Below are 14,641 nucleotides of genomic sequence, written 5' to 3'. Positions count from 1 at the left end.
AGCAATTTTGTTTAATCAGATGACCAGTGCCTGTCTTTTCCATGCCATAACGGAGCCACGTGCCAAGACACAAGTACCAGCTATAACTGTCAATGTGTTCCAGGCTGGGACCCAGCAACCGATTGTGCTACAGGTAGGATTTTATTTAACTATATATTTGAAAATTGATTTTACTGATATAAATATTGATTTCAATATCAGTACATCAAAATCAATCTGAATACAATGCATCAGTTTTAAATATACATGCACATCAAGAGCTTTTCAATCTGTCGATACATGAATCTTGCACAAAGTTCTGACTTTTTTTTAGTCTTACAGGCATGACGTTATCATTAGTTTTTAATTGGCTTTGAACTAGCTGTCAATAACTGTGCGTCCTCAAGGATCTGAACTAATTGCCTTTTGAAATTTTGGGATGTATAAATACTCTGCCATGTCATGACTGGGGGTTTGTTATATGTTTTTATGCTGTTACACTTCAATCCAAGGTTAGGGGGATGGTTTTGCACCATCAAACTAATTTAACCTCGCCAAAATTGTATATGCTTTTCCCAAATTGGCAGCCTACTTTTTCATGATTGTCGTATGTTGATGTATATGATATGTTTTTTCTTTGTTTTTTACAAAGGATGTGTTCTTTTGTACAAATAAATTAGTTCAAAATGGGGACAAAGTAAAAGAGTGTAAATATACATATAATATTTCTCTATAGATAAATCAAAGGGGCGTTTTAATCAAGGCAGCGAATTCAAACACTTTACAGTCTGTATTCTAGCGGTTACTAGTCAATCACTTGAACATAGATACTAGTATTAAACTTTTGTACGCCAGACACGCGTTTCGTCAACAAAAGACTCCACAGTGACACTAGAATCACACAAGTTTAAAAGGCCAAACAAAGTAGGAGTGTGCTAAAAGTTTCGTTCTGTACTACTAATTTTGGCATTTTCGAAAATATTTAAATGCTGAGACGCGTCTAAAAGTCTTTAAAAAAATATGACTTATTGACACCTACTCTTTGAGTATGTTTGTTTTGTTCAAACATCGTTGACAATGTACTGGAATTTGATGCGACTGTCATACAAGTGAGAGGTTTAGCTAGCTATAAAACTAGGTTCAATCCACCATTTTCTACATTAGAAAATGCCTGTACCAAGTCAGGAATATGACAGTTGTTATCCATTTGTTTGATGTGTTTGGACTTTTGATTTTCCTTTTTGAATTTTCCTCGGAATTCAGTATTTTAGTGTTTTTACTTCTTTCTAATGTACTTTGTTTTATTGTTTTACAGATTTTAACAAATGCCATGTTGTTCCCTGTTTAAATGGAGGGTCGTGTAACAATCTATTTAATGATTTCACGTGTGACTGTACCGGCAGATACGAAGGAAGTGTTTGTGAAAAAGGTTAGATCGTCAATACAAAATCCCCATTTACTATATACAAAAATATTGAAGATAGTCGAGTGCATATGTATCGGTAGAAGTGTTTGAAAACATACATTTTAACCAGTACGTTTGGACACTCAATATTTTTGAACACTTTTTAAAATCAATGAATGAATGAAAGCTTTTATATTGCGCTTTAAAAATCACAAAATGAAATTATCTGGTTCTTTGAATATTAAATAAGGTCTTGTTCTTGTCTAGTATATGTGATATAATCTAAACCAGATATTAAACAATTAAAAAAATGTGTTCATAGGATGTGTAATATTTTGTTTAACTTTTTAAATGTATTTGAGACATTTTTTAATCTATCTTTTTCAGACTGTAGACCAGGTCCTGCAGACATCGTATTTGTAGTGGATACATCGGACAGCTTGAAAAATGGTATTAATAAAAGCATTGACTTTATCAATCAATTCATCAGCAAAGTTCCTATTGGTCCAAATGATTTCCAAATTGGTGTTATAACCTATAACTTTAATTCCACAGTACTATTTGATCTCGATGACTACACATCGGTTTCTGATATGAATGCTGTTTTAAAGACTGTCAAAGGAGAGGAAGCTGCCACATACACAGCTAAGGCATTACAACAAGCTCGTGAGGTAAACTAGGGATTTCAAAAAAATGAGTCTTGAAGGGTTTTATTATTGTATGATGTAAATTCTGTAAAAAAACCACTAGCGAAGTCATCAAATTTAATGCTGTGTATATGTTAATGCTGTGTATATGTTTGGCACAACTTTTTTGGAATTTTGTATCCTGAATGCTCTTCAACTTTGTATTTATTTGGCTTTTTAACTATTTTGATCTGAGCGTCACTGATGAGTCTTATGTAGACGAAACGCGCGATATTTAATTAGATTATATAGCTGAAATTATAATAAGTTATCAAAGGTACCAGGCTTATGATTTTATACGCCAGACGCGCGTTTCGTCTACATAAGATCCATCAGTGACGTTCAGATCTAAAAAAAAATATAAAGCCAAACAAGTGCAAAGTTGAAAAGCATTGAGGATCCAAGATTCCAAAACGTTATGCCAAATACGGCTTAGGTAATATATGCCTGGGATGAGAAAATCATTAAACGTCACATATATCGTTTTGTGGGTAACAAATCAAGTTCAACCAGATCTAAATGCATATATAATTTCACAAATGGTCTCAAAATACAACTAACTTGAGTTAAAAGCCGATTCATTTATTTTTGTGGAATACCATTTTTTGGTGATTAAGAAAAATGTGGAATGTTCATGGTGTTACATTTCAATGTTGTGTTTCTGTGGTGTCGTAGTTTTCTTATATTTGATGAGTTTCCCTCAGTTTAAGTTTGAAATCCGGATTTGTGTTTTTTCTCAATCGATTTATGAATTTCGAACAGCGGTATACTACTGCTGCCTTTATTCATGGATATTTGATTTCGTGGGTTCTGATAAAGGCTGAATACAATCTGTTTGAAAATATGTTATTGTTTTTTTTTTAAGACATACAAACGTTTTATTTCTAAATATTTCCTGTGTACAATTACCTTAATCGTCCAGGATCAGGCTAAGGGTCCCTGTTTACAAAAAGAAACCATCTATCCAGGGGAAATAGAAGGCAATAAAAAAAAGTTATCCACTTTTAACCTTGGAATACATTTAGTGTAAAAAATATAATATCCATATAATGTTAGCAGCATCTAACAGTTCTACACTTTAATTTCAAAATAGTAAGTAAATAATTATAAGATACCCACATAAAAGATGTGCATTTACTACAATAACCATGATAGGCTAATACTTTTTTTTTATCATTTGTTTTTGATACAATTATTATTCTAATACTATAAACCATAAAAAAAATGTACTTTGACTCAAGCTGTATAAAAAATGTCTAAATTTTCATTATTACAGACTCCAATTTTGTCTTATCAATGATATCAACGCCTTTCAAAAGAAGAACAAATTTTAGATTATATTTCAAGTTTTGTTTTCAGATTTTATAAATATCTTGTGGTGTTTTAGGCGTTTTATTAAATTTTATTGAATTCCTAATTTTCCATAGTGTCCATTTAAAATATATGATTATTATGTTTAAAAAATTATCATATTTTAGTTGTTTCGTGTTTATACCCAATAGAACCTCCTTTTCACAAAAGGATTACTTCACCAAAAGGATTACTTAAAATATGTTATCGTTAAACATTTAAATTCGTGGGTCACCTGTTTCCATAAAATCAACGAAAACTGGTATCCAACATAAATGATGAATCCACAGTATTTCTCCTAAATTTAATAATAATAATTGTCCTTTGTCATATCTTCTATTCATAGTCTTCTATTTATAATCTACCAAAAGATATAGCAAGGAAAACACTTTTCCGTCGCAACCCCTTTCAATGTTCCATCATAAAATTTCAAGCATTTATAGCTATGTTGTCTACAGTTTAAAACAATGAATGACATATCCTGTCAAAAACAATGAAAAGTTAAACATATTTGGAATTACATTAGAGTGTATAATTCACCGAAAGTTTGTTATAAAAAAAGTGCTGTTGATCTACGCAAAAGGCGCATACGATCTCTAATTTCATTTCCATATGTGTATTTTTAAAGGCAAAATAGAATTTCAACAAGGGCTCTTCATACAATGTTTTATTTGATACCAAATGTCCTCAAGTATATAAAAATAATACTGTTATTCGTAGCAAATCTTTGTTTTAAATATGTACCCCTTTGTTGTATACACCTGTTGACCTGGCCTGAATAAGTTGTTAAATAAATTTAAATTTGATTCTTGTTATAGATGATAACAAGCTATTCCAAGGGATCACGTGGTACAACAAGCTACATTGTCCTGATGCATGACGGTCTGTCAACAGACAGGAATGAGGCTTTCTACGAAGCACAAATAATAAAATCAATGGGTATACGTATTCTATCAGTAGGAATCGGACAGTCGATTGCATATACAGAGATGTTGACTATTTCAAAAAGTCCGTTTTATACTTTTAGTCCAAATCATCTAGAGGATATGTATAACCAGATTCTCAAAGAAACAGTTCATACTGATTGTACAGGTATTCTGATTATGTATATATATATATATTAGAACTTATTTGAATGAGTAGGTACAAAACTCTAAATGTTCTTTTGAAGAACTGTCAGAACGTTACATGTTGGTATTTTTCAATTACAGCAATCTGATTTTTTTTTCTTTTACCGCTTCTATGCTAAATATGTATTGAACTTGAAGTAATCAAAATATGTTTTTTCACACTTTTATTTAAAACTTTTATTTTAAAGGTGAACTTGCAAAAATACCGAACTCAGAGGAAAATTCATAACGAAAAATCCCCAAACAAATGGCAAAGCCTCAATCACTTCAAACGAATGAATAACAACTGTCATATTCCTGCTTTGGTACAGACATTTGCTTATGTAGAAAATGATGAATTGATCCTGTTTTTTAATAGCTAGCTAAACCTGTCACTTGTATAAACTTCTATTATATAGAAAATAACGTAACCTCAATGAGACAGCAACAAAACAAAGTAGAAAAGAAAATTGCTGTTTAACATATTTACCGTACTCCTTCTGCTACCATACATACAGTTTAAAGCTTTTTTGAATACCTTTACTATTCACAGCGTCTGTTGTACTTGAAAGTTGAACACTGCTCATTGCCAAAAAAAACACAGTTCACTCACATTTCAAAACATGTTGAAACAGCATTGTACATAAATTTGTAAATATATTTTTACAGATTGCAACTTGGAGGAAGATGCTCAGGTAATAATTCTTCTTGATACAAGCGACAACCAAACGATAACAAATTTCAACGATCGTCTAACAGCCACACGAAAGATCATAGACAAAATGTTATCATATAACCCAAGTGCTAGTATCGGCATGTATTCATATTCAGACGAACCGGAAGAGGTGTTTTCTTTAACATGGTCAGGTGACAAAGATAAACGTATCGCAGCAGCGCTACAAATTGACCTTGACATCCATTCATCATCAAACCTTAGCCATGCCTTGCAACATATACGAATAAGTAACTAGTTCACATCACTAAGAAAGATGGTGGTAATTGTTTCAAATGGACTATGGACTGATATGTATGAAATAAAGAAAGAAGTCTCGTATTCTGAAGAACATGGCATAGAAGTAAATGGCGTTGTTGCTGCAGACGACAATGTTATTGAAAATTTTCAGACAGTATTGCATGATCCTAGTAATGTGTTTTATACAGAAGGTGACGACTTCAGAGCATTAGACTCGCTCACTGCAATGACAAAATATTATATTTGTGTTGACAATATATTTAGTACTCGACAATAAATGTATTACTTGTTTTATGTTTTCTTAGAGAACAAATATATGCTGTAACTTTATCAATGTCTTGTGAAACAAACTCAAAAAGCAAAATAGAAAGAGGATCTTTAACAAACTGTTCTGGAAACATTATATATACATAAAGAATTAAAAATTTCTTTGTTAATATGTGGTTAGTGTACTACATCTTCATATTTTTATATATAAGACAATCATGACATATTGAAGTTTATACGTACCATTTTTATGCTAAAAGAGTTTTAATTAAAAAAGATTAAGACTAAAAAGATAACACTTTACAAATTTATTGAGTCATCTCGAACACCAAAAGCAAAACTTTGAATGACAAGAAGTTCTTGAAACACAAGATACATTAATACATTTGTTTTAAAAAGAATAGTCAAATCCACCAAAGTCATTCATGTCTAAAAGAGTGAAAACCTTAACCTGCTAAGCTGACGATACCATCGGGGACTAGCAGTACAACAGAGAGATAAAACAAGTGCTAGTACATAAAGATAGCACTTAAAACAAGAATGTACCCCATGTAGTTCACAGATGCCCATCTGCACTTGAAAATGAAGTAAAATCTCTTATTTTGCATTAAAATAAGACAGATCATATCATGGGGAACATGTGTACCAAGTTTCAAGTTGATTGGACTTTAACTTCATTTAAAATTATCTCGACCAACAGATTTAACCTGTATCGGGGCAGACGGACAAACGAACGAACGGGCAAACGAATAGATAGACGGACGAATAGACGCACAGCCTAGAAAAAATAATGTCCAAAAATGGAGCATAAATTAAGTTTTGTACAAAGATGTTATATAAAAACACCTTTACCATCACCTTCACAAAAACTAGTAAATACTGAAAATTTAACATGTTGCAGCAATATTGGTATTGTATATAGTTTTTTATATATAAGCCTGGGATCTCCAATATTTATCTTGGGACATGTCTGGTGAGGGTTAATTAAGAAAAGTACATCGGCCGCAAGTGCCATTTTCTTTTTATATAGTTTGTGCACACGTTATCTAATTGTAAAGGACAATTTATAAGGTATTTCCAATAGTTTAAAAGGAGGTCAGTTTTATTGAAATGTTCAACGGGTATTTAAACTTCAATTTTTAATCACGTTTTTTCTGTATTGATACACTCATTAAATACTAATGACAAGGAAGAGTTGTGTTTTAGCCAATAAAATATTTTTAAGCGTGACCTTGGAAAATATCTACAATTTTGTGAATATGTATATAATTATATACTAAAAAAAATATAGAAAAGAAGAGTGTTAACCAAAATATAAGAAAGGTTAGCTTTTGAATTTATGCGGAAAGATACAATATGTACATGGTTACCTTACTATATGATACATTTACAATAAGTCTGGGTTTTTTTTTTTTTTCAAACGAAGCTTTTGTTCGGAAAAGTGAAACAGTGGTAAATTTTACTTTAACGCAAAAACTATAAAGTGTATTTTAATTAACTGTTTAAAGAAAAGACGTCAATTCCGATTTTAAATATGATGAAGGTTAATGCAAACTTGACAAAGAAAATGAGAGAATACAAAAAGGACTACCGCTGATTGTTTTTCTTCATTTGTTCGGATTTACTATTCTTAGTATTTTCCTTATCCCGTTTACGCACGAAATTAACGTTGTTGGTCTATATGTTTATACCTTAGCCGTATTTGGCACAACTTTTTGGAATTTTGGATCCTCAATGCTCTTCAACTTTGTACTTGTTTGGCATTATAAATATTTTGATATGAGCGTCACTGATGAGTCTTATGTAGACGAAACGTGCGTCTGGCGTACTAAATTATAATCCTGGTACCTTTGATAACTATTTGATTGGAAAAGCTAACATCTACTTTTTTCTCTAAATGTTATTATCAACATGTAGGTAACAATGGGTCATACGGAAACACCTATATAAGTTTTTGTATAATGACAGAAGTTAACACGTTTAGTTACTTATAATCTTAGTATACATGATAATATCTCTTAATATTTGACTCATTTGTTTTTTAATTAATTGCTATCCTTTCTATTTTTGTATTGAGATATAATTCCTCGTGTATTTTGAATAAGCGTTTTCCTACTTGCAAGGAAACGAAGATCTTTTTTCATTTTAAAAGAAATGATGAATCGTAATCAATCACATCTGAAAACAATATCCAAGACGATATTCAATTTCAAAAGTCAAAGACAAACTTGTAAAACGTACCCGAACAAAACCAGGGGGATGATCACTGTAAAATTATTATGTTTGAATGATAAGGTGATTATTTTTTTCTCTCGAACAGACATTAACACATGTACCACTTCAACAACATCAATTGTATATAAAGAAAATTTCAAGTACTGATTACATATCATCATGATCTGAATAAATCGTGAAATTTCGAACAGACCTATGCTTAATTCCGCATTTTATCCTGAATATAAAACTTTGAATTTTCGAAAAACTAAGGATTTTCTTATCCCAGGAATAGATTACCTTAGCCGTATTTGGCACAACTTTTGGGAATTTTGATTCCTCAATGCTCTTCAACTTCGTACTTGTTTGGCTTTATAAATATTTTGATATGAGCGTCACTGATGAGTCTTATGTAGACGAAACGCGCGTCTGGCGTACTAAATTATAATCCTGGTACCTTTGATAACTATTTATCGGATTTCCCAATACTTTTACAGAGAGTCTGTTATGTGACGATATTTAACAGAATTCAAATTTTACGTATGTGGTTAAATACCATTCACAAATTCAAGGCGAGGAACAAGGAAGTCGGGTACTATTCTTTACAATTAAGAATTTAAATCTTTTCTTAGGAGTGACCTTAGACGCATGTCCTAAATCTGGTGAATTTAATCTATCATTTGAAAAAAAAATTGTAAAGAAGAGTACCAATCAAGGTAAACGTTTTTATTCATTGTAAATGTACAGTAATTGCTAGAGTATATTGATGTATCGATACATTTTATAAGAATTTCTGATTCTTTAAATGTTTTAACAGCTAACCTTTGCTAAACTATTGCTTTGAAAACTAAAAAATATGATAAGCACATAAGCAGAAAGTAAAATAACTAAATTAAAGAACTCCGAGAAAAATTAAGAACGGAAAAATCGTAATCAAATGTCAAAATCAAAAGCTTCAACACTTATAACGAATGGATAATAACTCTCATATACCTGACTAGGAACAGGCAGTAGAAAATCGAGTATTTTCAGTATTAACTTTGGAAAATGTAGTAGTCCTTTGTGAATTTAAATAAGTGGCAGCTTCGAACAACAGAACAACTAAAACAAAACGATTACCACATACATATGTATGCTTATTCATGATAAACTGCTTAATTCTCAACCTCAACACCAGTCCTTTGTTATGACATTTACGTCTCCTGACTAGATGATTTTTATATAAGCTTGATATAAATTGCTATTTTTTTCATTTCACGTGTTTGGATGTGTGTTTGATTTTGAATATCTTTCTAATTTACATAGTTAATAAATATTTATAATGGGAAATAACTTAATATTCTGCGGATGTACACGTGTTATTTTCAACATGAAAAAAAAACCAAATGGATAGACATATATTAGGTATCTCATAAAACAAAAGGTGGATAAAGGTGTTTATGACAATAAAACCCGCTGCACGATAAAATCCGCTGCATCTTTTTCATCTGTCCTAAGTTGTTAGCTAGGAACCTGATGTTCAGTGGTTGTCGTTTAATGATGAGGTTCATAAATGTTTCTCGCTTTTTATTACCTTTATTTGATTTTACCTTTTTATTAGATTCGACCGTTGGTTTGCCTGTTCGAATGTTTTTATACTAGTCAATTTTTGGGCCTTTTATATATAGCTTGCTGTTTTGAGTAAGCCAAGGCGCCATGTTGAAGCCGGTACTTTGACTTATAATGGTTAACTTTTTACAAATTGTGACTGGGATGGAGAGTTGTCTCATAGACACTCATAACATATCTACTTATATCTACTATGAATTTGAAAATATGTGTTCATCTTTGGCTTTGATTTTATCATTTTATTTTCATATATTGAATTGCTCTACAATTTTGAGAATTAAAAATCCTGCAGTGTTTTCATCATAGAGCGGAAGCTTTGGATTGTGTACCGAATAAATAATGAATGTTTGAAATAGTAAGAAATGTTGCCTTTGTGTATTTAACTTTTGCTATTTTATGCTTATCTAAGATAACCAAAAGTATTATCCACTTCAGATCATCTGTCTTTGATAGAGAAGTTTTGGATTTTCTTTGCAGCATTAGAATGTATATTTCAAATTTTACAATTGTTTCTATTTTGATAAGGTAAGTTAGGTTTGAAAATATAGTTATACAAGTTTTTAAACGAGTATTCAAATCTACTATAAAAATTAACAAACGTTCTATTACAGAATATTCATTAAATATCTAGTAATAACAATTCGGATGTTTCCACACGGCACTAAAGACAAAAAAATGTATCAATACTCAAACTTAATAAAAAAAAAAACTACAAACAGAAAACCCCTACATGGTACTCCCGGTCACTAAAAGCTCGTCTGAAGTCAATTACAACTAATAAGTAAATCATATTCTCCCGAACAAAGGTATTATTCAGTACTGTACAGCATTTACGAATTTTAAAGTGTAAGAAGTTATAAACAGTCTGAGAAACGCTTGATTTTGTCAAATGCCAAAATATAAGTAAACAGTATCGACAGATTTATAAGTATTTAAAGTGCACATACATATTTTGATATGTTTAACCTTTCAAAAGCAATATGAATATAAGTACAAAAATGTACAAAAAACAGCATTATTAGAGATTTTACCACTGAGTTAAATTTATATTTAATGATGAGTTGCATTGATCTAATCTAACTTTACAGACTCTATTAATATCATTTTCGTAAGATTTATGATGTGATATATCATTTTAATTAACCACTTATTAAGGAATGACTGTAATATTTTTTTCTGTCTATGAAGAAATAGCATAAAGATGTGGGGCACAATGAATTACTCCCGTAGCGGGTTACTTTAAAGTGTGCAACACATTTATTATGTGATTTCGAATAAACAGAAAATTAAATTAAGGTCGTTTCTTTTAATTTAATTCTGAATTCCATTTTTTGTAAATCATAAAAAACGTTGATGACGTCACGGTCACATGACAAAATTATGTCTATGAGTTGATGGACAAAACAATATCAGCCTATTAGAAGACGTGCCACATCCGAAATTAAATTATTCATAAATATATACAAACATATCATTGAACTACAAAACGTTACTGAAGACACCGATACAACAAACAAGTTGTAAAATGGTACACAAAATATAAGGGAGCAAAAGAATCATCGCCGTCCAAAAATAAATCAAATCAAATCAAATCAAATTAAATCTTTTATTGTCGTATAAATTTTACAGTTTGTGACCAACATGTATTAACACAATACACATATATACATACATATCAAACATACAAAAAAACATTATCAGACAATGGGGGTAACAAACATATGTTTGTTTGTACGTTATTTTTCGTTAAACAGGTATTTTGATATGTTATGCATCATGCAATTTCATTAAGTTAACATGCAATCATATTATTTTCATTAACAGCTGCTACAAATCCATTCCATAAAAGAGTGTTTAGTGTTTACAAAAACGGTCTATGATTTGTATTCTAAACTGAAATTATACAACTGCAGACATGATTTTTGGTGTTCTCCTTGTAAGTTTAATTTGTTGCGGAACTACTGTACAGTGTTACAGTAAGTATACAATAGTTATAATCTTAATTATGGAACGAAAAAAAATAAATATACGAATATTAGAAAGCAAATGCACTTAACTCTCATGTAATTAACAAATACCAGTTTGAACTAACAAATAAAAGGAGTTGTGTTATGCTTCTCAATGAGATCTATCCACCAGAAACCAAATGACGTGGATGCAAACACGATGCATATTGCTGAGTGAAACATATTTGCGAGCTATCAACCCTCCTCTTACCAGTAGCGTACCAGCTTAATGTCAAAACAGACTGTTAAAAAAGCTTAAAAAAAATTAAACCGAATAATGTCAATCGTTATATTCCACCAATCTCCGACTTATCTCCGATAGTCACATTAACATGATATAGACCGTTGGAGGGCGCAGAAATAATAAACTTAGAAACGACTAGACTAATGCGGACGCACGAAATTAAAAAAGTGTAATTTTCAATTAAAATTACGAACTTAAGAACAACCTTAGATCTATATTTAATATCTGTCGATAATGTTCAATTGTTTTAATTGCCTTAACAACAATTTCGCCCTTTATCCCGTGAATGTAACACGACTAAATGAGTTATATCGCCGAATTTGGACTTTCAACACGGAGGGTTTCAAATGTGGAGCCCATCTGCTTAACCTTCTAGTCCTTGAGATTATTCCTGTTTTAGTGCATTGGTTCACTTCAGTCTTGAGTGATTTATAGAGTAGACTGTAACGAAAAGAAAACATAAGAGTCACACGAACTCCCACACGGGCGATTATTCAATGGATCTTTATTTCTTATCTTGATAGACAAAAGTTATTGTTTTACATGTATATTTGTAATTGTGCGCTTTAAGTCAATCCAAGCCAAAATTGTACAAAAAGTCGCTCTTTTCAAGTTAACTTCTGACACTATAAGGTTGTCCTATTTAATTCATGCACAAATTGGGTTAAGTACTCTGACAAAAAAGAAAAGTTCATTTAAAGATGTAATGTTATTTATTGAATAGTACAATTAAAAACATTGCTTGCAGTACACACTGGGTAACATGTCTTTAATGCCTTTATCGTGGTTATGATGATTGAAACCGGCTAGTTACATAAAGAGTAACATGCAGATCGAGGCAGTCTGATAGGGTTAAGCACTGGGCCCCCTCTTTAACCGTACTTGTCCCAACCTTATGAAAATGATCAGCCACTGACATGTATATAAAACGCAAATTTTGCAGTTAATCGTCCTGAAATGTGTGGTCAATTTTTGCCACAAATATTGTTTTGCACCTGTTCCCCACAGATTGATAGTTTCCGAAGTTGAAAATAGCTATAATGACATCATTTACAAGAATGAAATTTTGTTTTCATTTCTTTGGCAATTGACTGAAAATACATATTTACAGAAGTTACATACAAACACATTTTCAACTGTCGTAATACACATTGCGTTACAATGTCCATCAAATAAAACACTTAAATAATTACGATATTTTGTCAATTGAAAATTAAGTGGTAATCAATAATAATTACATTTAAGAATGAATAAAGTCCGTTACCATAACAGTATTATCTATACGTGACAAAAATTACGTTCCGATACCGTAAGTGACGAGTACAAAATGTAGAAGTAGTGGCGAGTAGTGCGAAGTCTCGCCGCGGAATCGATTACGATAAACCGCGAGATTCAAATCCTTCTAACTATACAAATCCTTGATACAGGCATTTTCTAATGTAGAAAATGGTGGATTGAACCTGGTTTTATAGCTAGCTAAACCTCTCACTTTTATGACAGTCGCATCAAATTCCATTACATTGTCAACGATGAATGAACAAAACAAACATACTCAAAGAGTAAAAATGTCAAAAATAGGGGTACAGCAGTCAATAATGTGTTATCATCTTAATATCACTGTAAAAACAACAAATGTAACGAAGAAGTACAAAAAAAGGCATACATCAAATTTAACATACTAATATTGTTATTCTTATACGACTTAATGTATGTATGTAAAGTCTACCCGAATAGGATAGAAGGTTTTCAGTACTGATGTAAAATTGCGCGTTTGAAATTCGCACAGGTAGACATAAAAATTATTTTGTCGTTCAAAGTATGACGGCATACATACTTGCAGAGTCACGTAAAGTAGATATAACAAAAACAGATTTAATTAACAGTACAAGTAATAATGATAAATACAATAATTGTGTGGTTCAAAGTATGACGGGATACATAAGTACAGTTTCACGTCAAATGTTTATCACAAAAACAGACTTAACAGAAAAAGTAGTATAATGGAATAAAATAGTTTTGTCATTCATATTATTCAAGATCCATACGTAAAAGTAATATTAGTAAATGAAATAATTTTGTCGTTCAAAGTATGATGTTTTACATAACCACAGAGTCACTTCAAAAGAATATCTCTAAAACTGACTTAACAGTACACGTAATATTAATAAAGACAAATAAAAGAATACTATAACACGTTATTAAGATAAGTATGTTACTGTTATACTTTAATTATATATAAGTGCATTCTTTAGAAACAGTTCATAATTATTATGCCAGTGTACTAGTTTTAATAATTTTTATATTTCAAATTCAAGGGACTAAACAGAAGTTATTTCGTAACTTCGCCATGAGTTCTGAACAGTGCCCGTCTTTACAAAGTATTTTCGGGTATTATGGTATTTGGTCATTGCTCTTTTGGATTTAAACACGGACATAACTGTAAAAGATATTCTTAGAAGTTATACATATATATTTATTAACATTGGTTAATTTTGGAATGTCTTTCATATACAACTATCCATTATCTTATGATTTTTGTACATTTAAAGTTGTATAAGCATTTAAATTTACATTTGACGTACCGGAAAACAGTCGTAAATCAAAGCTATATATATACAATACACTTTATTTATACATTTATAATTTTTATAGCAGCAAATAACTCGTGAGTTTTAATTAATTGTACTGAAGGAGCATATTGTTTTATTGTAAACGTGTTGAGTAGTAAATTGCCAATGGCGATAGGTAAATATGGTATAGAGTGAAGTACTTCCTTGTTTAGGAGGCGAGTTTTAACGGA

The 14,641-nt window shown here is 31.0% G+C and overlaps 2 protein-coding genes across 2 annotated transcripts in view; both read left to right on the top strand.

The window, feature by feature from the left end:
- The window catches only part of LOC134715762 (collagen alpha-6(VI) chain-like), a 76,550-nt gene that overhangs the window by 2,861 nt on the left and 59,048 nt on the right, over window positions 1–14,641 (top strand). The gene's annotated exons all lie outside the window — the stretch shown is intronic.
- On the top strand, window positions 442–5,500 carry LOC134716746 (collagen alpha-5(VI) chain-like). Its single transcript, XM_063579751.1, has 5 exons — window positions 442–451; window positions 1,295–1,408; window positions 1,772–2,055; window positions 4,239–4,512; window positions 5,199–5,500. Exons 1-5 carry the CDS (start codon window positions 442–444, stop codon window positions 5,498–5,500), a joined length of 984 nt encoding a protein of 327 aa, XP_063435821.1.

The sequence above is a fragment of the Mytilus trossulus genome, chromosome 4, assembly GCF_036588685.1.
Source record: "Mytilus trossulus isolate FHL-02 chromosome 4, PNRI_Mtr1.1.1.hap1, whole genome shotgun sequence".
Taxonomy (NCBI): domain Eukaryota; kingdom Metazoa; phylum Mollusca; class Bivalvia; order Mytilida; family Mytilidae; genus Mytilus; species Mytilus trossulus.
The sequence above is the reverse complement of the archived record's forward strand: the minus strand, read 5'-3'. Positions and strand labels throughout refer to the sequence as shown.

What these genes read in the sequence shown, in the direction of transcription:
- LOC134716746 (XM_063579751.1), top strand. An exon ending in CATTACAACAAGCTCGTGAG is followed by an intron (nt 2,056 to 4,238) that starts GTAAACTAGGGA and finishes TTCTTGTTATAG; the next exon opens with ATGATAACAAGCTATTCCAA. An exon ending in AGTTCATACTGATTGTACAG is followed by an intron (nt 4,513 to 5,198) that starts GTATTCTGATTA and finishes ATATTTTTACAG; the next exon opens with ATTGCAACTTGGAGGAAGAT.